This window comes from Zophobas morio, unplaced genomic scaffold (assembly GCF_036711695.1).
Source record: "Zophobas morio isolate AGI-343-1 ecotype UQ-CSIRO unplaced genomic scaffold, CSIRO_AGI_Zmor_V1 ptg000029l, whole genome shotgun sequence".
NCBI classification, from domain to species: domain Eukaryota; kingdom Metazoa; phylum Arthropoda; class Insecta; order Coleoptera; family Tenebrionidae; genus Zophobas; species Zophobas morio.
Window position 1 is genome coordinate 6,539,026 of NW_026972134.1, and position 27,340 is coordinate 6,566,365.

Here is a 27,340-nt window from a genome sequence, read left to right on the forward strand (position 1 = left end):
GAGTTCTGATAATTATTCGAATTTCTAAATACAAAGGAAACTGTATAAAATGTCAGTTATGTGTAAATCCGGGGTATTTAATTAATTGTTAAAATTTTAGGGTATTAGGGTAAAAATGTTGTTAAAATAATTTCTATAAATTAACAGGAGTGAATTTGGAAGTAGATTGAAAAGGCGAAATTTGACATATAGTGAAACATTATGTAAATGATTTTAAATACAAATTACGAGCAATAAAAATTGATGTACCTTATGTTTCATGCAACTTTACCAAGTTGGGGTTTAACTTTACATATCTATATTTATTTTGATAAAAAAAATGAACACTACAACACATTTTGAAAATCTCCTTTGCACATAGTTATTGCGAACATCATAAATCACTGATCAGCATGATGATACAAATACACTTAATTTTTCTACATTTAGGAAATTGTTGTGATAGGTTCCATTTGACAAATCTGTACTGAGAAATTCGGTTTACAATTATGGTGTGAACAGCATTTTATCGGTCGAAAATTTGATAGCGTTATTTACAGTTTTGCTGAGTAAACTGAATTCAAAATATACAAAACAATACGGTTTCTACTTGTATTCGATTCTTTTCTTCTTGTTAATCGTACGTATATCAGTTATATTTCTTTGATCCTATAAAATTCATGTTTGACTCCTCTTTCAATTCTCAATCCTTCAATTTTGAAAAATTAACTGCTTTAGCTGTAAGAGACGCTTTTAGCTATTTTTTAAATTTCGAATATCTTACTTCATATGAATTAACCACTGACGCTGTAGAATCTGTTAAAAATATTTTGATACCTCGTTTTAGCAAATTATTCAATTTTCCCAAATTACCTACTTATAGCTATCTATACATAAAGACAATGAATGCAGAACATATGTTAGTAGTGGTTAAGGAAGTAATGAAACCACCTAGTGAAAAGTGGGGATTTTGGTTGGATTTGGGTTTATATTTCTTGACAAATTCATATCTACCATTTGAAAAAGAAAATTTCACACTCACTCTTTCGTTAAAAAAATAAAAACAACTAAGCTGTGCTAAAATTACCTGATCTGTTCATAATACCCAGACTTACCCTATCCGAAAATGGAACGCCACACCGCATAATCGATTAATGTCAGATTAAAAATAAACCACTTAAAAAAAACAACGTATTCATTATTTAAGTTAAGATTTCGGATTCTTGTACCAGAGTGTCTCAATCCAATAATCGCTTGTTATAAGTTCGTTAATCGTTTAATCGTTCGGCCTCACGCCATTCCTCCGGCACACGTCTTCTACCTCAACCCTTCTACCTTTTTGACGTCACCCTAACCATTCGTCGAATTTCAGCTCGTTGCCTTATTAAACGAACAATAAGCAATCAATAAAAGGTGTTGGAATAAGCTATACACCGTGTAAATACTAAATTAACACCATTGTGCTAATACCACCATCCATCAGTGTTGTGATGAGCCGTCGTGGAGGAATCGATAAACGTGCCGGAGCTGCGTTGTTATAACACCTAATCCGAGTGTTGTGTCCTGTCGTGCCGTCGGGGTGTGACCGGAGTGGTGCTGCGATGGGCTGCGAGTTGGGAAAATTAGCATCCAGCGGAGGCTCGGGGAACAACCGGAAGCCGGACGAAGCCGCCCCCCCAGCGACTGTTGACCCGAGGCTGCCGCTCACCGCCAAGCAAAAGTATAGCATGCTGGCGTCTTGGAAAGGGATCAGCAGGGCTATGGAGTCTACGGGGGTCTGCATGTTCCTCAAGTGAGTATTAAACATTTCATAAACATTTCATGGCGTGTAGGGTAGTCGAAAAGGATCGTTCTAGTAGCATCCTTGCCACATTATTTGGCAAGTTATGCTCTATACTAGATCAATTTTTATTCGCCTAGGGGTGACAGCGTAGCTGTCGAGACGTGTCAAAGCGGCTGGCACGTTTTCTCTGCAATATGCATTATCGAAATTGAACCGAGCGAAATTGTTGTTCGTTTCAGAAATACGCAGCTGCTTATAAAAGTACGAGGAGCATCTAGATATTTTTTTTATTTCTTATTTTACACGGTTTTGTTAGTATTAGAACTTATGGGTGGTTATAAAAACAAGTCGTTTCTGATGTATCGAGAAAAAATCAAAAAACAATGTTACTCTTAAAAATCTAATTATGATCAAAGATCAGCTTTAAGGTCAGTCGCTACGTTTTCTGCACGAAATTTTCGGTACATTTTCAGTATGTAATATCTCCATTATTAACAAATTTATGGTTGTGAAACTTTAAATATAAACTGTCTATAACTTTCTATATATATTTTCTTAAAACTAGTTTGTAGTTGTAATCATCCTTTTTTTTAATTTTAGGGAAAGTTTTCAGTACTGTTTCCAGGAAACTCCAGAAATTGTACGAGATATATCGTCGACTTTTTGTTAGAAACGACACACAGTAAAAAAAGCTTGTCTCATAGAAGCTGCTAATCGTTAATTTTAATTTGAATAAATTTGAAAAGGTATCTATAGTACAATTTCTAAGTTTTGTAAGCTGAAAAGCGGTATGAAAACAGCTTCCAAAATTTCCATAAATTATTGGATAGGTTACATTTAAAATTTCATAACAATAAGTGTGTTAATAATGGAAATATTACATTCTGAAAATATATCGTTATATTGACAACACCACCTAAACGTAGGAACTCCTTTTAAACTTGCTGTTAATTAATTAAGGACTTAACGGGACTGTAAATAATGGCGAACTTCGATATTTTAACCTTTATCTTTACCATAACGTTAAAAAGAGCACTAAAAGATCGCGATTTTATGTAGACATTCAGACAGAAAACACCAGTTTGACTCGCTACCAGAATCAAACAACTAACCTTATTAAACGAGGTTTTGTATTACTGCTGCCGCGCAAACCCTAAAAATTTTAATTTCACGGTAGTTGTTTCTGAATACCGTTTGCGACATAAGGTTTGATGTGAGAGAAAAAAGACAACATAACTTAATAATTTTGGCGTCCCTGAGCCTCATAATGTCATAATACTAACACCGCTAATGATCGGCTTGATAACGAAAAGATTCAGGTTGAAAATATCTTAAAAACGATTAAACCGGCTGTCAATATCCAAGATTTAAAATTTCATAGACTGGGCAAGTTCAACCCAACAAATATACGCTCACGACCAATCGAGGTTTCCCTTTTAAACTCGGTCGAAGTTGCGGACATTCTTCGTAATGCTAGATTATTGAAAACTTGTGAACGGGCAGAATTTCACTCGATACCATTATTATTCGGCAGGACACCAAAACAAATTGCGTATTATAAGAAAATCAAAGATGAGCTCACCGCTAGAATTGCGAAAGGTGAAAATAATTTTAAGGCATTCCTCTAATATGTACTGTAAATTCTTCTTCTCCAAGCAATTTAAACTAAATAAGTCACCCAATTATATCTGTACTATCAACTGTATTTATCAAAATGTCAGAGGTCTACGTACAAAAGTTACTAATTTCTTTAATGCAACATATTCTTGCGAGGCTGACATCATTGTTCTTACAGAAACATGGTTTACCGAAGATATTGCTAATAGTGAAATCTTCCACAATAATTATACAGTTTTTAGAACTATTCTTTGATTTACTTAGATATGATCTGCGATCAATAAATCGGCCAGTATTAATACTAGGAGATTTCAATGCCCCAGCGTTTATGGAGTCAGTATAAAATAATTTCACGTCAATATTATCCAATTTAACAATATTCGTAATAGTTATGACCAGGTTTTAGAGGGAGTACTATCAAATTTGTCTTGCAAGGTTACCAGGTCTATGGACCAACTTGTCGAAGAAGATGCTCATCATCCTACGCTTTGGATCGATTTCACTACTGCGGTCACTGTTACTCAACAATTTATAATGAATGATAAAAAGAAATACTATAATTTTAAAAAAGCCAATTATCCACTGATGTATGAAATGTTATCAATTACGGACTAGTCAATCTTGGCATCTGTTAGCGATATCGATATAGCCTGGTCTTTATTCTATGATAAATTAAATGAAATAATACATTCCTACATTCTATAGCAAGTCAAATCAAAGAATTTATCCACTCTGGTTGAATAAAGAAATTATTCTCAATTTACGAGTACTTCTCAAATCTATCTTACACTCCAAATTAAAAAAATTCAAAACTATTCACATGCTTCATTAAAAGTATAAAGTAATCCAAAACCTATGAAACCTATATATACTGGAATACATGTTAAAGTTTAAACATAATAAGTAATCTAATAGTTTAATAATTCTGTTTTTTTAATAAGGTGGAAAATACATATTTCTTAAATCGAGCATTGTAATTGAAACAGCGTTTAAACAGAGCTGTTGTATGTTTAGATATAAGAAATATATTTCCTGATCTGGTGTTATGTTCATGACGGTTCGATAATGGTTTGAATTTTTCAATCAAGTAATCCGGCTTCCGAGACTCAAGAATACGATGTATAAAAGTTAAAACATAATAATCGTAGGTGTTCGGGACGTTTAACCAACATGTTTTAAATTTTTCTGACAAGTGATCGTATTTTCTGATGTTAAATGTGAAGCGACAACATGAATTTTGGATCTTCTGCAGTCTACTTTTGTGTATGAAATCCAAACAAGGGTAGTAAACAGTAATGCCGTAAGATAGGACCGAAAAGATTAATGATTCCATTAGCTTTTTTTTTATTTTGAAGTTTAGAAGAAACCTGAAAGCATATAATATTTTTAGCCTTAAGTAGACCGAGTGAAGTAAATGAGAAATATGTGACTTAAAACGTAAATCATGATCAAAATAAATGCCCAATATTCGAGCAGAAACAGTCCAATTTAAGTCGTTACCAGTAAGTTTGACTGTTACTATATTTTTCAAACTGTCACGAATCTTTGGAGGAGCAAATAGCATAACATTGGATTTTTCAGTATTAATTGTTAAGTTGTGCCTCAGCGAATAGTTACAGACGGCATCTAAGTCAGAATTTAGTAAGATTGTATCTTCAGATTCTGTTGGTTTAAACTTAAAGATAAGCTGCGTATCGTCTGCATAAGAACAAATGGTGGAGTGTTTAATGACTGTTGCTAAATCGGCTGTGTAAAGAATATAGAGCAAGGGGCCAAGAATGCTCCCTTGTGGGACACCTGAGCTGACTTTGCCTACCTCAGAAAACATATTATTAGATATGTATAACAAGTTGATGCCTGTTGCTTAGAAAAGACCGAATCATATTAACCGACTTCACATTAAAACCAAAAAACTGCAATTTGGCATATAATAGCAAATGATTTATCTTGTCAAATTCTTTTGAGTAATGTAATAACACAAGAATGGAAACGTACCTCTGGTCCCAAATTTTTATTAACATGTCATTTAAGTTAAGTAAGGAGGAAACTGCGCTATGATGCTGTCTGAAACCTGATTGATAGGATGGGAATATATTATTGGAGTTGCAGTAAGAGCGAATCTGTATCAACATAATTTTTTCCAAAATCTTAGAAATACAAGGTAAAATACTGATAGGACGCAAATCACTATAAGATTTTGGCGCATTAATTTTGGACAATGGCTGAATCAGAGCTGTTTTCCAAGTTGCAGGAAAGTAATCATTTTCAATGCAACAATTAATTATATGTAATAAATGGCTTAAAATCACTGGCATACAAAGACGAAGCATTTGCAAGGAGATGCGGTCTATACCAACAGCATTGGACTTAAGAGATTGAATTACATACTCTACGGTTTCAGCATTGACCAATTCGAAATTAAACGAGAAATGTTCAAGAAATTTTTTGTTTTTGTAATATTCGAGTAATTCAGGGTCAGCAACTGATTTATGAAAAACAGATAGGAAGTAATTATTAATCATGTCTGGATTAGGTAAGTGATTTGGGATATCATGTAATTCCTTATTATTAATCTTGAGCGATTTAAGAGATTTCCAAAAGAATTTATTATTGTTCTGATTATATGAGTTTTCTAAAAATGCTTTTTTCTCTCTACGTATACGAGCCCTAACAACTAAATATTGGGACACCAAAAAATTTTTATAAAAAAATCACCAAACTTTTTAACAAAAATGTAATTTATTTTAGATAATTAAAATTTTAAAATTACTTCGTTTTGCAAGACTGTTAATGTTTACAGCACAACAAAAACTGATTTCTAACTCAAACAGTGACATAAAACTCTAAAACAACGTAACATTTTGTGACACATAAATATTGGGACACAGCAAATTCAATAACTGGTTATATCTCCTTTTGCCTTAATAACTGCAGGAATTCTTGCCATCATACTTTCAACTAATTTTCTGCAATACACAGGAGTTGTTACCGTATCCTACACTCGCTAAATTTCTTGTTGAAGATTGACAATCGCTTGTCATGGATGATTTCCTAAATATTTTTTTATTTCACGCCATACCGTCTCTACTAGATTAGGATCTGGGCTATTCGATGGTCAGGGCAAACATTTATATTATTATTCTTTGTAATAAGTGTTGTAGGTGTGTAACTTGAAGCATCATCCTGTTGAAAAATATAAATATCAACAGGATAGACTGCTTCAGTAGTTGTTAATATTTTTTTACAAAGTCTCTTGACATTTGTTTGAATTTGTAATTTCCTTTCCATGAACGTTGTTAACTGGTCTTTAAATTCTGTTAATAGACATGCACCCCCAAACCATTTTTCCGCTTGCAAACTTGACTGATTGTTTAAGATAATCCATATTAAAATTCCTTTTTTATTTCAATAAGTCTTTTTCGACTATTATCTCACCCATACATCAAATTTGGACTCAGCGTTATATATTACTTTTCTCCAATTTTTATTTTGGTCATATTAACCAATTTTTCTTATGGGCAGTTTTTAATTGTGGTTGTACTTTAGCCTAACATAATATAAATAAATAATAAAGTCAATCAAAGATAGCTTTATTTAAGATTTACAATGTAAAAACCAAGGCCTGATTTGTGTATCCATTCGCGACAATATTGTCTTGAAACATTTAATTGGTTATCGCTATTCCAGCAAGTAGTAATTTCTCTTGAAGTACTCCGTCGTCCACTTTTATAAATTTTTCATCAGTTGTCGTTGATCACGCGGCTTCACAAGTGGTGGCCTACCGGGAATTTTACCTTTTATTCCTATGGTACCTCTGTCTGCGTAATATTTTACGATGTTTACCATCGACGACTAAGCTATTTAAAACAAATCTTCACCTTTTTTTATCGATTTTCCCACGCAGTACTGCGAAATTATTATTTTCAGAAATTTTACTAAAACTAGCCCACCACTAACTATTTTCTTCTAAGTGAAACCAACACTAGTATGAAATGCTACGATCCCTATAATAATGGCAGCATTTACCAGCCACTACGTTTGTATTTCGATGGTATACTTAGCAAATTTTCTCGGGTGTCCCAACATTTATGTGTCAGCAAAAATGGCACATTTTTTATTTAGGTGACAATTTTTGCGCTCTAAGAAAATTTATTAATTTGCAAAATACCTCACTCTCTGCCAAAATAGATGCCCATGCAAAATTTGCATTTAGTCCAGACGAATTGAATGATATCAAAAATATATACCGGATTTTTTTGAGAAATTGTCTGTGTCCCAATATTTAGTTGTTAGGGCTCGTAGAAGCTAGTACAAAATTTCGTAGATCTTTATATTTTTGCCAGTATACAGGAGTTCTATTGTTTTTGTACCGCCGATAGGCTTGATCTCGTTCACGAAACAATAATTTTATTACGTCAGTTATCCAAGGTGTTTTAGGCTTACTAACTCGAATTGTGCGAATAGGAGCATGACTGTTGAACAATAGTATTATGTTGTTGGTCAAAAACTGAACTTTTTGTTCGATGGATCGTATGTAGAATATGTCATCCCAATGAACTTTATTTAAATCAGAATGAAAAGTTTCATAATTAAATGATTTAAAATCTCTGAAGGTAACATATTTTTGTTTGAATTTAGGAACACTCAATCTTAAATTGGCAAAAATAAGTCTATGGTTTGAGATAACATCCATATTTAAAGTACCTTTGTTAATAGCTAGGTCTGATTGATTTATAAATATTAAGTCAATCAATGATTCAGAATCGTCAGTTATAATATATCTATATATATATATCTGACATTCTTCGGAACGGTAAAAATCTGAAATCTAACGCGGAATACAATATTGTTTCTTTGTCATTCGATCGTACACTCAAACAACTGTAATACTATAAATTGGTAAAACAACAGTTAACAGAGAGGATTGCGAGAGGCGAAAATAATTTAAGAATACTTCAATGGAGTACCAAAAATAGTTCATTTAAACTGAATAATTCACCTAATTACAATTGTCAGCTAAGTTACCAGAATGTTAGAGGCCTCCGAATTAAGACTACACAATTTTTCAATTCTGCTTTAACGTCTAACACGGATCTCATTGCTATCTCAGAGACTTGGCTAACTAAAGATATTTTTAATGCCGAAATTTTTCCCAATAATTATGTTGTTTATCGCAAGGATAGAAATGTTGAAGATGGTGGAGTAAGTAAGGGAGGTGGAGTTCTTTTAGCTATTGACATTCGTTGTACAACAGCACAACTAGATCTTTCATTTATTACTAACGAAGTGCTAACTATAGATATCGTAGGAATCAAAGTTACTTGCTTTAACAACAAGAAATTATACATCTTCGTCGTTTACATTCCACCATCGACATCGTCTTTCAATTTTGAAACATTTCTTGATTTACTTCAGCTTTATTGTAACAACAACGCAGATAAAGTATTATTACTCGGTGATTTTAATACCCTCAATTATTGTCTGAACTTAATGAACAGTAATGTTCAAGCTCTAATCAACTTCAGTTATCTAAATGATATCAGACAAGACAATAAAATAGTCAATTCGTATGGACATATTTTAGAGTTAGTTTTCTCTAATATACAGTGTCATGTTAATAGATCTGACTGGTCGTTAGTCAATGAAGATTTATATCATCCCACATTAAATATCAAATGTAGAGAAATTATTCGCCGCATTAAAAACTTTCCTATTGATAATAATTCAACAGATCAATATAATTTTAAGAAATCCAACTTTCCACTTATGTATCATATATTATCTAATACTGATTGGACCTCTGTACATTTTGCAACAGATGTCGAAAACGCCTGCAATGCTTTCTACAGTATACTTGATGAAATTACTGCAACAACTACAAGGTTTCGCAGATATTCGTCCCAAAAAGCCGCTTATCCCGTTTGGTACGGTAGTGAAGTTAGACATTGTCTGAAATTAAAGTTTATTGCTCATAAAAACTACAAAGACTGTCCCTCCGAAAATCACTACGAAATATTTAAACAATACCGTACAATGTGCAAGAATCTTATTGAGCAATCTTACAAAAATTATGTTTTAGAGGTAGAAAACTCTGTCAGTACTAACCCTAAAAAATTTTGGTCTTTTCTGCAGAACAAAAAAAGCAAGACTAGAATAACATCCATGTGAACTAAGCTACAAGAATGTTAAAGTATCAACTCCTACCACAATAGTAGATGCTTTTTATGATTACGTCTGTAGTACATTTACTAATTCAAACAGTTGTAAACATACACAGATGATACAAAATGTATCAAACGATTCTGTTAACGTAAAGTATATAAATGAGGAAGAAATACTAAATACTTTAAAAAAGACTAAAAATTACTTAACAGCAGGTCCAGATGGAATTCCAAATTTTCTTTTAAAAGGTTGTGCTGCAATATTTGCAAAACCATTGCATTCCATGTTCAATCCAATTATAAAAACATCTCATTTTCCCTATGTTTGGAAAAAAGCTTGTATTACACCTGTATTTAAGAAGGATAATCCAGCCAAGATTGAGAACTATCGTCCAATAGCATTACTATGCAATTTCTCAAAAGTATTTGAATCAACCATTTATAAACAAATATTTTCTACGCTGAAACATTCATTATCACCATATCAACACGGTTTTGTAGAAAAACGATCCACCATTACCAGCATAGCCTATTTTACGCAATATGTCTCTGAAGCTATAGATGGTAAAAGTCAAGTTGATGTAATATTTACGGATTGCACTAAAGCATTTGATACAATAGATCATTTCATATTATTAGATAAACTTAAATTAATCGGCTTTTCTGAATCACTAATATTTTTGTTAAAATCTTATCTTCGCGGCAGAACAAATTGTGTCCGATGTAGAAATTGTACCTCTCAAACTTTTACTCCTAATTCAGGCGTGCCACAAGGCTCCAACTTAGGTCCGCTTCTTTTCCTGCAGACTTACCAAATACCATCTTCAGTGAAAAGTTATTATTCGACTTTAAAATATTCCACAGAATAGACAGTCTAAATGATTGCCTACTACTACAAAACAATTTACATAATTTATATAAATCGTGCACCCTAAATTGTCTAGCTTTAAACTTAGATAAATGCAAACTTATGGCATTTTCAAATAAGAAAATATTTATTGAATTTTCATACAATACTATTCAAGTACGATTCTAACAATTTAATACATCATTTGTCTAAATTAATATAGGCTAATTTTTTTAGAAGTAAGCTATGTGAAACACAATCAAACGCTTTTGTTAAGTCTAGACATAAAGCGTGTGCGTACTCTTTGTTCTCAAAGGCATTTAAGACTATATCACTTACTCTGTTTATAGCTAGGTTTGCTGACGAATTGCGACGAAAACCAAACTGATCTTTATTGAATAAGTTATTGTGTTCAAAATGATTACAAATTTGAGTTTTTAAAATAATCTCCAATACTTTTCCTAGAATGGGAATTAAAGAAATTGGCCTGAAATTCGATGGATCATTCAACAATTCCTCTTCTTATGGATTGGTATAACTTTTGATAACTTTAAAACATCAGGGAATATACCTTTGTTAATACAGATATTGATAAGTTTGGTAAAGGGAGAAACGATAACATTAATTAAGGTTTTTATTATTTTAACGTTGACACAATAAGCATCATAACTACCACTATTGTATAAATTATTGATAGCTTCTCTCACATTATTAAATGTCACTTCTTGAAAGATAAATTTAGGAATATTTATTATTTGAAAGAAAATTGTAAGATATCTTATTAGCTTGTGGTAATTTATTAATGATATCATCGGCTATACTTACGATATATATGTTAAATTGCATTGATGTTATTTCAGAGTTCGATAATTTATTTTGTTGCTTATTAGGATTAATAATATTCCACATTGCTTTTTGTTTATTAATAGAGTTATCAATACAATGTATGTATCGTCTGATACTTTTTTTGCTTTTTGTAATTTACTACGGTATTTCTTTCTGGAAATAGCAACTTCTTTTTTAGTTATTAAACTCTTCTTGTTAAGTTCACATACAAATTTGAGTGTATCTCTCATACGACGTAAACTCTTGTTAAACCAATTTATTCCATATTTTTCAGGGTATTATTCCGCCGGACAGTTTTAGTTGGAAAACATGTATTTATAGTTCAAAGAATAGTGTCTAAAGAAATCAAACTTATATTTGTGTCGATGTCATGATCATTTACAAAATTCCAATTTTCTAGTTCAAATTATATTGTAAAGTATACTGTATTTGATTACTGCATCTTCCTGTGTTTTTAATTTCTTTGTGTTGTGTTAAACATTTTCTATGTCTAAAATTGACTGTTTCTGCGATTTTTCAGATTTTCAAGAGACACACCGACAAGCTGAAACAAAAAAAACACAAAAAAAAAATGAAAATGCAATAATAAAATGCAGCGTGTTTAAAAACATCGGCTACCGATATTTGAGTTCTATAATTTTTCTGTATATTAAAATTGATTTTACCACAACAAAGCGCGTAGCCTTGTTTATTTGTCCTTGAAATATTGCAATACAAAATTTAAAAATAACTCTATTGAGATTTTTTCACTCTTTGTATTGCTAAATAGTTGGAGAAAATTTGAATATCGTGAAGATGTCGTCTCAAAATTTGAAAAACAAACTACGGTTATAAAATCTAGGAATAGGCCAATGAGAAAATATCTAATATAAGTCGTGTGTTGTCTCAAAAACGAAACACACTGAATAGTCGAAGATAATTTTATTGTATGCTGAGTTTGAGTAACTAGGAACAGCTACTACTGCTGCGCCCAATAGGAAAATGTCAATTGGTAGATATAGAGAGCAATTTTGGACTAATACAAAAAAATAGATCTGAAGTTATTTACAAAGAGCTTCCCTTGTCTCGGAAAGACAACCAACTTATGTTAAGTTGTATTACGTTAGAACAAATATTTATTTATTTAATAATTTTTGGTAAAGATAATAATCGAATTAATATTAATATGTGTTAGTGAGTAATAAGATGTTCGTAGTGACTTGATGGTTTCCATTTTTGTCGCAAATATTGTGCACTTAATAACTGAACCAAACCACTGTGTGAAAACAACTATTTCGTGGACAAGAGTCCCACAGTTAATTTTAATGTGTATAATATAGCACTACCAACATTATTCTGTCATAAAAATTTTGAAAAATTAGGGAACAGTGTCGTCAATTAAATATTTCCCAGATAAATTACCACATTTTGTTGAACAATTATTTTAAATGTGTTAACTTTAGAAAAAAAAATTGTAATAATACTGATTACATAAATTATGATTAACGTGTTGCTATCTACGTGAAGTTCGTAAAATACATCCGAAATTTATCGGTAACCAGTTCAGTAGTTTTGCAAATGATCAGTTTAATAAAATCGCTAGGCGATAGACAATTAGCTATTCGTAAATTCGTAGTGTATACATGTACTTAAGTAGATTCCCAAATTTTACGAACACAAGTTCTGATTAAGATAACTGAAAATTCTAAAAACATACCTTACATTGTGATATTGAGTAATGAAATAGCTATTTACTTAAATACAAATTTGCAAAGAATTAAAAGAGAATCATGATAATGTTTTCTGGTCAATTTGACGAATAATTTTTTCGACGTTTCACAGCTACTACAATATCAATTTTTTGGAGATGTATTAGATAAATAATCTTCGAAACTCTCCAACAAACTACTATCTATCAACAACAACTCCAAACTTTACCCACTTAATCCCACATAGGTAATCAGGCTAATTAAGACTTATCTACGTTTTTCAAAATTTGCAAAATACATATCACTTACCGAATTGAAAAAATTAATGAATGGCGAGTGTTATTAAGGAATGTTCATTTTATAAAGCGGACACTGAAAAATTGCTACTAGTTCGAGTACTTTGGGCTAATTTAATTTTATTTGTTATAAAAATGTTTAACAATGTTAAATGAAATAATTATTCTTATTCTCTAATCAATTATATTCAGAAACTATAAAATTTTCTAACTATTGCGCGAATACCGCGAATCACTCTTTGCACAGGTTTGTTTGTGATTTTCTTCGTAGCAGGAGGCCACATTTTTTTAAATTCTCCAAGTCATGATGTTGTTCGGCCATCTTTTCTTAACACTGATTTCATATTTGCCCATTATCGCTCAAGTGGACGAAGCTCAGGACAGTTGGGTGGTTTATCTTCCTTTTTTAAAAACTGTACATTATTGGCATTAAGAAGCTCCTGAGTGGCACCAGCGTAGTGAACCGAAGCCAAATCTGGCCAAAACAATAGAGGGTTATGATGTTTGCAATAAACGGGCGATAATCGCGTTTTTATACATTCTTTCCTGTAATAATCGCCCCGAATTGTTCCAATCGTAAAAAATTGGTCTAAAGGGTTTAGACAGTACTTCCCTCGCTCTCAGAACACGTTGGACGTCACTCCATCATTCTTTGCTTTTGTTTAGCACAATCTTTTCAACTTACCTTTTTTTCGAATTGGCTTCGCATTTCGCAATCGCAACTGTTTCGTCTCGCCACCCAAACAAGTGATTCCCCCCGCGCCCCTCGTCGTTACCAACTTCCGCTTTTTGCTATGGCTGGGAGTTTGTTTATATAAACTATGTCTCAACGTGCGATAAAGAAATGACACGGTCAGTGGCGTAACTGAAGCAAATGCATATGTACTTTTTCTCTGCTTCTCTCGATGTATAAACATTAACAGTCGAAGTTAATCATGTATTGACAATATATAAAATGATTAAGAGATATTCTTCCGATCACAAAAAAAAATTTCAACATTTGCTATTTATGGTGCTTATTCACGAACACACAATAACAAATAAATAAATATTATAACATTATTGTTGCGAAAATCGGAAGTGCTGTTCTTGATTTGATGGGCGAAAAAAGTTGGAAGTGCCGGGATCTGTTACCGGAACTTCTAATTGCACTGCACACTCCACCTCCACTAAACCACAGGCCACAGTTGCTTATGTTAAAACTCATCATATTTTGCACATTTTGAGTTAAACTTTTTTGGCAAAAATTGTAGATGACGTCATGAATTTTTTCGGGGGAATAAACAGATATATTTTCATTAACAATTTACCATGCTCACAATCAATTTTAACCATCTGCAAGATTTCAAAATATTCAGTTTAGCAATTCTTGATTTATTCACTAAAATAAAGTGACTGACTCATTTCTTTTTTTGAGTCACCCTGTATAAGCAAGTTAAAAAATTTGAATGCAATGATTAGTTACAAGTGTAGTCAGATCATATACTTTATTCAGTAAAATTGTGAGAAGACGTAATAAATTTTTTTTGGGGTTGATAAAGAGATACATTTTGATTAAACAGTTACCATGCTTACAATAACTTCAAAACGTCAAGATTTCTAAGTATTCAGTTTTGCAAAATCAATTCACTCCGTCATTAATTTTTTTCAGACACCCTGTATAAGCAAATATCAAAAATTTTACAAGTATAGTCAGATCATATACTTTATTCAGCAAAATTCTGAGAAGACGTAATGAATTTTTTTTGGGGTTGATGAAGAGATACATTTTGATTAAACAGTTACCATGCTTACAATAACTTCAAAACGTCAAGATTTCTAAGTATTCAGTTTTGCAAAATCAATTCACTCCGTCATTAATTTTTTTCAGACACCCTGTATAAGCAAATATTAAAAATTTTAAAAGTATAGTCAGATCATATACTTTATTCAGCAAAATTGTGAGAAGACGTAATGAATTTTTTTTGGGGTTGATAAAGAGATACATTTTGATTAAACAGTTACCACGCTTACAATAACTTCAAAACGTCAAGATTTCTAAGTATTCAGTTTTGCAAAATCAATTCACTCCGTCATTAATTTTTTTCAGACACCCTGTATAAGCAAATATTAAAAATTTTAATGCAGTGATAAATCACAAGTATGGACTCATCATACTTTACACATTGAAGATGGCATTTTTTCAGCAAAATTTTGGGGTGACGTCATAAATTTTTTAGGGGGGACGACCAAATACAATTTGATCAAAAATTTACCATGCTTATGATAATTTTAAAATATCTTCAAGATTTCGAAGCATTCGGTTTTGTAGTTCCTGAGTAAATCAGTAAAATAAATTTACGCTTTCATTTATTTTCTTGAATCACCCTGTATATGCAAATCCAAAAAATATGAATGGAGTGATAGATCACAAGTACAGACTGATCATATTTTGTGCATTTTAGATATGATTTATTCGGCAAATTTTCGAGCTGACGTCATCAAGTTTTTGGAGGGGATAAGCAAATATATTTTGACTAAACATTTATTATGCTCTTTATAACCTTAAAACATCTGCAAGATGTCAGAGCATTCCGTTTTGTAGTTCCTGATTAAATCAATAAAATATATTTTCGCATTCATTAATTTTTTTGAGTCACTCTGTATATGCAAATCCAAAAAATATGAATGGAGTGATAAATGACAAGTACAGGCTCATCATATTTTGTACATTTTAGATATGATTTATTCGGCAAACTTTCGAGCTGACGTCATCAAGTTTTTGGAGGGAATAAGCAAATATATTTTGACTAAACATTTATTATGCTCTTTATAACCTTAAAACATCTGCAAGATGTCAGAGCATTCCGTTTTGTAGTTCCTGATTAAATCAATAAAATTATTTGCGCATTCATTATTTTATTGAGTCACTCTGTATATGCAAATCCAAAAAATATGAATGGAGTGATAAATGACAAGTACAGGCTCATCATATTTTGTACATTTTAGATATGATTTATTCGGCAAACTTTCGAGCTGACGTCATCAAGTTTTTGGAGGGGATAAGCAAATATATTTTGACTAAACATTTATTATGCTCTTTATGACCTTAAAACATTTGCAAGATTTCAGAGCATTCGGTTTTGTAGTTCCTGATTAAATCAATAAAATATATTTACGCATTCATTAATTTTTTTGAGTCACCCTGTATACGCAAATCCAAAAAATATGAATGGAGTGATAGATCACAAGTACAGACTCATCATATTTTGTACATTTTAGATATGATTTATTCCACAAACTTTTGAGCTGACGTCATCAAGTTTTTGGAGGGGATAAGCAAATATTTTTTGACTAAAGATTTATGATGCTCTTTATAGCCTTAAAACATCTGCAACATTTCAAAGCATTCTGGTTAGCAGATTAAAAATTAAATTTCAAAATGTTGTTTTATAATTTTGATTTTTTTTCCAAAAATCTGGACGTTTCGGGTGAAAAGTCGATTCAGAGTTGTAAACTACATGTGTAGGACTATGTTATTTTATACAATTGAAAACCCATTTACTATGTACAATTTTGAAGTGACGTCATCGCTTTAGTGGTGGGGACGATTCGACAAATTTTGGTTAGCGTTTTACCATCTACATGATATTCTTAATATAAGTACAAAATTTCACAACAATCGGTCGAGTACTTTCGGAGATTATCTGTCTAATAAAAATCCGGGACAACAGACGGACAGACGGACAGACGGACAGACGGACAGACGGACGGACGGACAGACGGACAGACGGACAGACAGACGGAAATGGGAGACCTATTTCTTCGTCTTCTAGGGGTCATGAAAGATCGAGAAAACGTAAAAGTAGAGAGTCGGCCGACGGACTCGATTACAATACTTCCTTTGCTTACGCTCGGGAAGTAAAAAATTCTAGCAGGCAATGAAATATATTTAAAAAAATTGGTCTAAAGAGTTTAGACAGTACTTCCCTCGCTGTCGGAAACTTGACGACTGCATGCCTATTGTGTTTTTTTTCTCATTACATTTTTGTAGTGGGAATTTAAAAAAAAATTGCGATGACGTCATCAACATTTTTGCAAGGACACGTATATCAGTTGGGATAGATGTAGTGTAATACTAAGAATAAAATTATTATATTCTCAAATTTTCGGGAAAATGAATTGGGTCGTTTGAATATTGATTTGTAATAATCAATAAAATAACGAAACAATTTACTCACGTATCGTATCAGAGGTAACTGAAAATCGTGTATGTATAAACATTGTTAATTTAAGATGACAGGCGTAACAGCATACGTGAGAGCCAAACACAGAAACTGTAAACAAAACGACCGTCGGTTTTATTGCTTCGACTTCCGCTTATTATATAAAACATTGGGTTTTATTTTAATTCTTGACGGTGAAATTCACAATTGGTTGATTATAAACATGTCTATTTCACATTCGCGGAATCAAGTGAACGCATAAAACAAATGCAGGTCTGTAATGTTAAAGTCGATGTAAATAAGCGTGCTACCCTTATGTTTCAACCGAGTTTTTCCTTTAACAAATTTTGTGTCTACCAAATTGGGTTGGTTGGGGTGTAATACTAATAATAAGTGTTGCCTTTAATTTAATCAATAAAATAAATTTACTTCATTAATTTTTTTGAACCACCTCTTAAGAAAATCTAAAAAATATGAATGGAATGATAAATCACAAGTCCAAACTCATCATATTTTTTGCATTTTAGATAGGATTTATTCAGCAAAATTTAAGGGTGACGTCATCAATTTTTTTAGGAGGGATGAACAAATACATTTTGAACAAAAGTTTACCATGCTTATAATAACTTTAAAATATTCCCAAGATTTCAAAGCATTCGGTTTTCTAATTCCTGATTAAATCGATAAAATAAATTCACGCCTTCATTAATTTTTTTGAGTCACCCTGCATATGCAAATCCAAAAATATGAATGAAATGATAAATCACAAGTACAGACTCATCATATTTTGTACATTTTAGATACGATTTATTCGGAAAACTTTTGAGCTGACGTCATCAGTTTTTTGTAGAAGATAACCAAATATATTTTGACTAAAAATTTATTATGCTCTTTATAACCTTAAAACATCTGCAAGATTTCAAAGCATTCGGTTTTATAGTTCCTGATTAAATCAATAAAATAAATTTACGCATTCATTAATTTTTTTGAGTCACTCTGTATATGCAAATCCAAAAAATATGAATGGAGTGATAAATGACAAGTACAGGCTCATCATATTTTGTACATTTTAGATATGATTTATTCGGCAAACTTTCGAGCTGACGTCATCAAGTTTTTGGAGGGGATAAGCAAATATATTTTGACTAAACATTTATTATGCTCTTTATGACCTTAAAACATCTGCAAGATTTCAGAGCATTCGGTTTTGTAGTTCCTGATTAAATCAATAAAATATATTTACGCATTCATTAATTTTTTTGAGTCACCCTGTATATGCAAATCCAAAAAATATTAATGGAGTGATAGTTCACAAGTACAGACTCATCATATTTTGTACATTTTAGATATGATTTATTCCACAAACTTTTGAGCTGACGTCATCAAGTTTTTGGAGGGGATAAGCAAATATTTTTTGACTAAAGATTTATGATGCTCTTTATAGCCTTAAAACATCTGCAACATTTCAAAGCATTCTGGTTAGCAGATTAAAAATTAAATTTCAAAATGTTGTTTTATAATTTTGATTTTTTTTCCAAAAATCTGGACGTTTCGGGTGAAAAGTCGATTCAGAGTTGTAAACTACATGTGTAGGACTATGTTATTTTATACAATTGAAAACCCATTTACTATGTACAATTTTGAAGTGACGTCATCGCTTTAGTGGTGGGGACGATTCGACAAATTTTGGTTAGCGTTTTACCATCTACATGATATTCTTAATATAAGTACAAAATTTCACAACAATCGGTCGAGTACTTTCGGAGATTATCTGTCTAATAAAAATCCGTGACAACAGACGGACAGACGGACAGACGGACAGACGGACAGACGGACAGACGGACAGACGGACAGACGGACAGACGGACAGACAGACGGAAATGGGAGACCTATTTCTTCGTCTTCTAGGGGTCATGAAAGATCGAGAAAACGTAAAAGTAGAGAGTCGGCCGACGGACTCGATTACAATACTTCCTTTGCTTACGCTCGGGAAGTAAAAAAAACTAAAACTTTTTAGGCCACAAGAACAAATCGGTTGCCACACTAAGACTTTTTTCCCAAACTTTTCAATTTTTTTTGTTTTCATGTCATCGAGGACATCTTCCCCTACCACTGCATTATAAAACTGGGAGCCAGGTAGTGTATTGCAGTCCATTTTAACCTTCGTTTCGTTGTCCATCAAAACACAACGATTTTTGTTCCTGACCAAAATTGTTTATAACTTCCTGCTTTTTTTTTGAAACTTTATGCGCTGCTTTTCGCTTCTTTTTGGGATTTTTTGCTTTAATACGTTCTAATGTTATTCCGAGTCTTTATATTTTGTACAGTACCTACGGTAACACCTTGCTTCTTCGGTATTTCCCGCACAGACATACATTTCGTTAATTTTTTATCAGTTTAATGTTTTCCTCAATATTTTCCTTAAGCGGGCCTTTTCTCGGTCTGGATTTGAGCAAATCTTCTAAAGTATTAAACTCCCCAAACTTTTTGTTTATTTGGAACATTGCTGATTTTGAACATTTAGTTATTTTAGGCAGTCCCCCCAACGGAAATTTTTCGTAGCATCACTTTTGCAAAGATAATTTTCTTGCCCCAATGGCGATTCGCTTCATTTTAAAAAGAAATAACGTTATTTTGAAAACAAAAATGACATTTAATAGATACAACTTAAAGCTTTTATATATAAAAACTAGAATAATTTAGATTAAAAATTAGAAAAGTGGCGTTACTTTAAAGGTGTCCGTTTAATAAAATGAACACTCCTTATCCTGAAATTCTAGGAACACACTTCTGTTGCTATCGGTGTTATCCTGTACATATTAAAATTCAATACATTTCTGTTTCCATTAAAATGTTGACGACGTGATTACACTTTTATTATTTTCATTTATTATACCTGTAGCCTAACAATCCATTCGGATCTTTATTAAAAAGAAAATTTGCAAAATCAAATTTTATAATTTATTTAAGAAACCGAACTTCTTGAACTGATTGGCTCTAGGAGCATGGGGAGTTCTATCCAAATAAATCGAGACCAACTTTATGAAGCAAAAATAAAACAATTTATCCGTAATGAAAGTGACAAGGAATTTAATATAATTCTCAATGGCTGCATGATTAAAGGAGTTGTTTTTCACGGCAACCTTTTTCTTATATAAATCAAATAAAATAAAGAAAAATTTAGAGTACCTTTGAAAGCTTCTTCTTATTCTTTAATTAAGTTTGATTATATTTATTTATGTGTTTCTGATTGTTTCTAATTTCGTAATTTACAAAATAATTCTCAACAAAACACATAATGCAGATATTAGCAAGGGTTGAAGTTATCTGTGTTACGACTCAGTTTCGTGTAGAAACCAGATACTGACCACAGATTTCAACATTTTGGTGTGAAGTTCGAGTGTCTTGAATGTCAGCTTGGCGTGTTAACAGCAGTGTTCGCCCCTTCTAACAATACTAGTAAAACCGCTCGAGTGTACGTAGTGAATTGATTAGATCTTTTCTAAATAACGGTTCATAATCCGATTGAGCAAAGACATCAAAAGGAAAATGCATAGAACTTTCGGGAGATTAAATGTGTGTTGACATCTGATTTTCAACTGCAGAAAAGTATGGCTGCGTGTGCACGTATGCTTTGAAACAAGTGTGCTTTGACGTCAAGGCTACGTGAGGATGAAGAAAGATATGCCATTTTAAAATAAAATTGTTTTAAATTCAAATAGATTCTGGATAATGACGCACACGGTAGTGAGTACATGTATTTGATAGCTTGTTTATTACTGTTCCATTTCTATTAATATTTTATTAAAAACGAAAAAATAGTCTGAATTTTTTGAAATTTTCAAAAATTTTTGTTTAGTGCATCAATGGTTTCATGGTGATCATCTGCCACTTTTTATTTTTGGACTTTTCATTACGGGACTTCGTAGTATCAACTTTTTTAAGGCTTATTCGCCAAACCTGTTACACTTTATGTATGTGACTTGTCACCGTCACTTTTAAAATGCTAAAGGATTTGCGGATGATAACGTAGTAGTCATTTTGAATATGCTGGCCATTTTTGCTACAGCTGTTTACATAATGACGAAAAATTGAAAACATATTTTCCAAAAATTGCCCAAAAAATGTCCTAAAACAGACTTTACTCGAATAGAAAAATGCGTTAGTTCATCCTGAATTTTTTCGGAGATAACGAGCAATTTGACTATAGCTCTTCTAATAACTGAGAAACAGAAAAATAAAAAAATATTTACAAAATGTTCCACAAAAATGTTGAAACGAGGTCTAGTCCAATACAAAAGTTACTACTTCATGAAGAATTTTTTACCGATTGTCATTTTGAAGCTATTTTTGCTACAGCTGTTCAAATAAATGGAGAAAATTAGGAAAATAATTTCCAAAAATTGTCCGTCGTGAATTTTTGAAAACAACGAATTTGAGAACAATTCGACTATAGCTCTTCGAATAATTGAGTAAAATAAAAAAATAACTTCAAAAAATTTTCAAAAAAAATGTTGAAACGAACTATATTCCAATAAAAAATTATTGTTTTATGAAGAATTGTCACTTTGTAGCCATTTTTGCTGCAGGTGTTCAAATTATTGAGAAAAATTGGAAACTATTTTCCAAAAATTGTCCAAAAAATTGTTTAAACGGACTACTCGGAAGAAAGTTAATTTATCGGAAATTTTTAGAATATAACGAATTTTAAGAGAATTCTACCATAGTTTTGAAAAATAAAAAAATCATTTTTAAAAAAATGTTAGAACGAACTCTGTACCAATACAGGCGTCATTATTTTATCAGGAATTATCTGCGAATTATCACTTTGAAGCCCTTTTTGCTATAGTTGTTCAGTAAATGGAGAAAAATTGGAAAATATTTTCCAAGACTTGTTTAGAAAAATTCTTGAAAGAAAATTTACTCGAATAGAAAAAAAGCATTACACTATCGTCAATTTTTCGGAAAAAAGAAACTTTAAGACAATTTTACCACAGTTCTCAAATGATTTTGAAAAATTCAAAAATCATTTTCAAAGGTTTAAAAAAAAAATGTTGAAACGAAATCTGTTCCATACAGAATAAATAGTCACTATTTTGTCAAGATTTATCTGCCTATTATCATTTTAAGCCATTTTTGCTACAGCTTTTCAAGCATTGGAGAAAAATACTAAAATATTTTTTTTTAAATTGTCCAAAAAAATCTACAAACGGACTATTCGAATAAAACAGAGGTTCGTCTATTGCGAATTTTTTTAATATAACGAATTTTAAGACGATTCTACTATAATTATTCAAGTAATTTTTAAAAACAGAAAAATGATTTTTAAAAAGTTTTCAAAAAAATGTTGGAACAAATTCTATTCCAATTCAAAAGTGATTATTTTATCAAGAATTATTTGTAAATTATCACTTTGAAGCCATTTTTGGTATAGTTGTTCAGTAAATGGAGAAAAATTCTTGAAAGAAAATTTAATCGAATAGAAAAAAGCTTTACATTATCGTCAATTGTGAAAAATTAAAATATCATTTTCAAAGGTTTACCAAAAAAAAAATGTTGAAACGAAATCAGTTCCAATACAGAATAAGTGACTATTTTGTCAAGATTAATCTGCAGATTATCATTTTGAAGCCACTTTTGCACAGTTGTTGAAACTTTGCAGAAAAATGCTATAGAATTTCAAATAATGGAGAAAGATTGTCAAAACATTTTTTTTAATCAGACTACTCGAATAAACAGAAATTAATTTATCGTGACTTTTTCTAATACATATAACGAATTCTAAGACAATTCTACTATAGTTCTTCAAACAATTTTGAAAAATAGAGAACCCATTTTCTAAAGTTTTCCAAAAAAGTGTTGAAAGGAGCTCTATTCCAATTAGTTCATTAGTTTATCAAAAATTATCTGCAAATTATCACTTTGAAGCCATTTTTGCTACAGCTGTTCAAATAATGGAGAAAAATTGAAAACGATTTCCTAACAATTGTCTAAAAAAAATTACTGGTATGGAAAAAGCGTTAGTTTATTGTGAATTTTTCGAAGATAACAAACTTGAATAGTGTTTTACTATAACTCCTCAAATAATTGAAAATAATTTCCAAAAATTTTCCAAAAAAAATTTGAAATAAACTAGATTGCAATACAAAAATCACTGTTTTATGAAGAATTAATTGCATTTTTGTTACAGCTGTTTGAATAATGGAGAAGAATTGGACAATATCTTCCAAAAAAATTCCGGAAACAGACTTTACTTTTATTTTGAAAAGGGCCTTACTTTATCGTGAATTTTTCGGAGACAACGAACATGAAGAGAATTTGGCTACAGCTCTTAAAATAATTGAGAAAAATAGAAAAATAATTTTCAAAATTTTTCTAAAACAATATTAAAAGGACCTCTATTCCAATACAAAATAACTATTACATAAAAAAATACTTGTAGACTGTCACTTTGAAGCCATTTTTGCGACAGCTGTTCAAATAATGTAGACAAATTGGAAAATATTTTCCAAAAATTTTGAAAAAAAATCTTGAAGCAGACTTTACTTGAATGTAGAAAATCGTTAGTTTATCGTAAAATTTTTGGATTAACTAACTTGAAGACGATTCTATTATAGGTCTTCAAATAATTGAAAAAAAAAAAGAGAAAAATAATTTCCAAAATTTTTCCAAAAAAAATTATGTTGAAACAAACTATATTTTAATACAAAAATCATTGCTTTATAAAGAATTATCTGCAGATTATAACTTGGAAGCCATTTTTGCTACTGTTCCAATAAAAATTGAAAAAATGGAAAACAATTCGGGCTTTACTCGAACAGAAAAAAACTGTAGTTTATCGTCAATTTTTCGGGCATAACGAATTTGAGCACAATTTGACTATACCTCTTCAAATAACTGAGAAAAATAGAATAATACTTAGTTTTCAAAAGTTTTGCAAAATAAAAATGTTGAAACAAACTCTAATCTAAAATAAAAATCACAATTTTATAAACAATTATTTGCAGATGATCACTTTGAAGCCATTTTTGCTATAGTTATTCAAACAATGGAGAAAAATTGGAAAATATTTTCCAAAAATTGTTCAAAAAAGTCGCTGTTTTATGAAGAATTATCTGCAGGTTATCACTTTGAGACCATTTTTATTAAAGCTGTTTGAATAATGGAGAACATTTTCCAAAAATTGTTCAAAAAAGTCCTGAAACAGATTTTACTCGAACTGATAAATCTTATCTTATCCTGAATTTTTGGGAGACAACGAACTTTTCCAAAAAAATAGTATTGCATAAAGAATTATTATTTGCAGATTATCACTTTGAAACCATTTTTGCTACAGCTGTTCAACTAATGAAGAAAAATTGGAAAATGTTTTTCAAAAACTGTCTCGAAAAAATTGTTGGCACATGCATTAGGTACATTTAAAAATATAAATCCCGTCCACCCACGCCTGAGAGGGCGTATTCGACCGCTGAGTAAATTTTGCAAAATATGCACAATGAAGTAAAATGAACTCCAAAATATTCTTTTGCAAGTAAAAATACATACTAATTTAAACTTGGCACCAGAGGCATTTCCGCAAATTTTGTTTTGGCAGTCAACTTGTTAAATTCAAAGCAACGACTGCGGCATCACCTGAAAACCTTTATTAAAATGTAAATATATATTGTTGATTTTTACAGATTTACAGGATTTTTGCCACTGTTTGGTTTCGATTGTACGAGATTTGCACGTCTGTATAATATAGTCGACGAAACTCCAACAGACCAGGATTTTTTTTATAGTCTCATTTTGGATTATATTTCGTGTGTTACGTGATGTTTACTCCATTATTTTAATTAAGCTGCTAAATTATATCTCAGTAATGAATAAAGATAAAACGATCGTCGCATGTTGATACGCCAGCCCTATTTAATTATTAAACGGTTGTTGAAAAGTACAGTGTACAGGTGTAACGAAAGCTATTTTGAAATTCTGGCTGTCAAAAAACTTTTAACTTTATAAAAATTCCGTACCAAGAAAACAACATTCGTTAAAATCACATCAAAACAATCAGAGAACATCATTTTTAAATTTTATTACTAGTTGTGAATCTTTTGTTTTTAGTTTAGTAAGTAATACGTTTTCTTGCTAGCTTCAAGCTTTTCAGTTATTACAAAAAGACAGCAAATTTTTGTAAAAAAAGTTTGCAGTTTGTTTTAGTTAGTAGGTAAAATACTTTTTTATAATTGCGTAACTTTTAGAAAACCTAAGCTAAACCTTAAATTTTTTATCCCATTTCTCTGAATTTTTAAAAAATACGTAACTAGTTTTCATTTTATGGGTCTCTTCATATTCAACGAGTATACATTTTACTTATTTTTAGTGTGAGTTTATCCAGCCGTTCGCAATAACTCTTTGATGGAAACAATGATATCCATTACTCGCCTGAAAAAGCTCATAATTCCAACTTAGAACCTAAAATAAAACAGCACTCGTAAAAAAGTCAATTGCTCTTTTATTACCAAAATAAAAATGTTTACGCCCATTATTTGCTCAATTAAATCACCACTGAAACCACCGAATAGAGATTTTATCAACAGCTCAACGTTCAGAACTAACATTAGCCGTTTCCATTTCCCTAGTGTAACCGATTCGTTTGTTCCAAATCCTTTTTAAAATCGCCCAGGAAATATTTATTAAAAAAAGCGAAGATTTGCTGCAGATCCTTAAATTCCTCCAAACGCTCCGGCATTTCCTCTTTCCACTTTAATATTTTTCTAATAAATGGACACTCTTCTTCCGTACAGTTTTCTTTTAACGATTCCTTCAAATCGTCAAACGTCCTGTAGTAAGTTTTAGCAATTCTGTCCAAGACAGACTTCAGTTTTGAAGTAATAAGTTCCTTATTATCTCTATTCAACATTTCCCGGACTACACAAACGATGTTTCCTTTACAGGTTTCAAACAACTCCGTGTTTTCGAGTAAAATGCTTTCCACGAATTCTTCAAAAAATTCAGGGATCCTTCTTTTCACTTCCAGGAACGACTTCTTCGACGCTTTATTTACAAGAGAAATATCTTTAAACGTTGGTAGTTTTGGAAGCTTGATAGCAGCGGAAATATTCGAAAATACATCGTACAAGAACGGGTCAAGCGTTTTCAGCTCAGGAAGAGGGTCTCGGAAGGGTATAACGGGACAATGCGAATAACTAACACACTTGTTCGTGGAGTCGTCATGGAATGTGGGCAAAGGGCAGTTGCAGTGGGTGAAAGACGAGATTGTGATGCCTCTTTTGGGGCAAGGGATACACACTAAAACATTGAAATGCTTGTTAGTTGTTCGGCTGTGTTATTTTCGACTTACATGAATCTGCCTGAAGCTGAAATAAAAACATTGTGACTACTGAAATTAAGATTTTAGGTATCATTGTTTGAACGAAATGATTGCCGCGAACAAATTATCCCGTTGTTGTTGTGTTGGCAAACACCATTTGGTATAAACGCTTTATTGACACGTTTTAATCGTTTGCCGCGAATAATCCAATTTTCATGGGTTATTATTTGGCAGAAATGTGTAAACCATATAAATAATGTAATGTTTAGTAGCTTTTGAGCTTTGAGTGCCTTAAATAATTATATTCGAATTTGTGGAATAGCTTTTTAATGATTAGCTTTCACAGAGGTTTCACAAAGATTTACAAAGAATGAAAGAAAAACAACAGGAACGTTGCCTTTGATAAAAGTGGATGTCATTTTCAGCTAAACCAAAGTGAATACAAACAACATTAAAGTGTGTTTTAAAAATCTGATGGGTTGAATTTTATTTTTTACACGACTTACGACAAATAAAAGAAATGTCTAAACGTCTCGTTGTTTGTTTTATGCGTGTTTGTTTAACGAAAACGCTTTAGTTCTCTTTATAAAAACAACCTTGCTAAA

The 27,340-nt window shown here is 31.5% G+C and overlaps 1 protein-coding gene across 7 annotated transcripts in view; it reads left to right on the forward strand.

Moving 5' to 3' along the window:
- The window catches only part of LOC135137645 (neuroglobin-like), a 316,194-nt gene that overhangs the window by 32,480 nt on the left and 256,374 nt on the right, over positions 1 to 27,340 (forward strand). For 5 of the 7 annotated variants that reach the window (XM_064067358.1, XM_064067359.1, XM_064067360.1 and 2 more), the window contains exon 2: positions 1,352 to 1,771. In XM_064067358.1, the coding sequence (XP_063923428.1) occupies positions 1,581 to 1,771 (191 nt within the window). In that variant the 5' untranslated portion in view covers positions 1,352 to 1,580. The remainder of the gene's footprint in view (positions 1 to 1,351; positions 1,772 to 27,340) is intronic. The other 2 variants (XM_064067364.1, XM_064067365.1) reach the window with 1 other exon arrangement.